Here is a 204-nt window from a genome sequence, read left to right as displayed (position 1 = left end):
GCCTGCCCCCCGCCAGCCGTTCACTCGCCTCGGCAACCCCCAGCACTCACCAGAGCGAGCGTGCGAGCACCGGGACCACCAAGCGCACACGGGGGCTCTGTGGCCGCATCAGCCCCGCGGGCAGCACTCACCGGGTGGGCATCAGGTGGTTGTAGTTGTAAACCTTCACGAAGGACTTGATCTTGGACCTCTTGGCGATCTTCT

General features: G+C 65.2%; 1 protein-coding gene across 1 annotated transcript in view; it reads right to left on the bottom strand.

Moving 5' to 3' along the window:
* RPL27 (ribosomal protein L27) overlaps positions 1 to 201 on the bottom strand; it is a gene marked incomplete at its 5' end in the record, with an annotated part of 1,103 nt that extends 902 nt beyond the window's left edge. Inside the window, one exon of the mRNA XM_009867694.1 lies at positions 132 to 201. Coding sequence (XP_009865996.1) covers positions 132 to 201 — 70 coding nt within the window. The remainder of the gene's footprint in view (positions 1 to 131) is intronic.
* Positions 202 to 204: the final 3 nt, after the last annotated feature.

This window comes from Apaloderma vittatum, unplaced genomic scaffold, assembly GCF_000703405.1.
Source record: "Apaloderma vittatum isolate BGI_N311 unplaced genomic scaffold, ASM70340v1 scaffold38324, whole genome shotgun sequence".
NCBI classification, from domain to species: domain Eukaryota; kingdom Metazoa; phylum Chordata; class Aves; order Trogoniformes; family Trogonidae; genus Apaloderma; species Apaloderma vittatum.
This window is presented reverse-complemented; position numbering and strand designations above follow the sequence as displayed.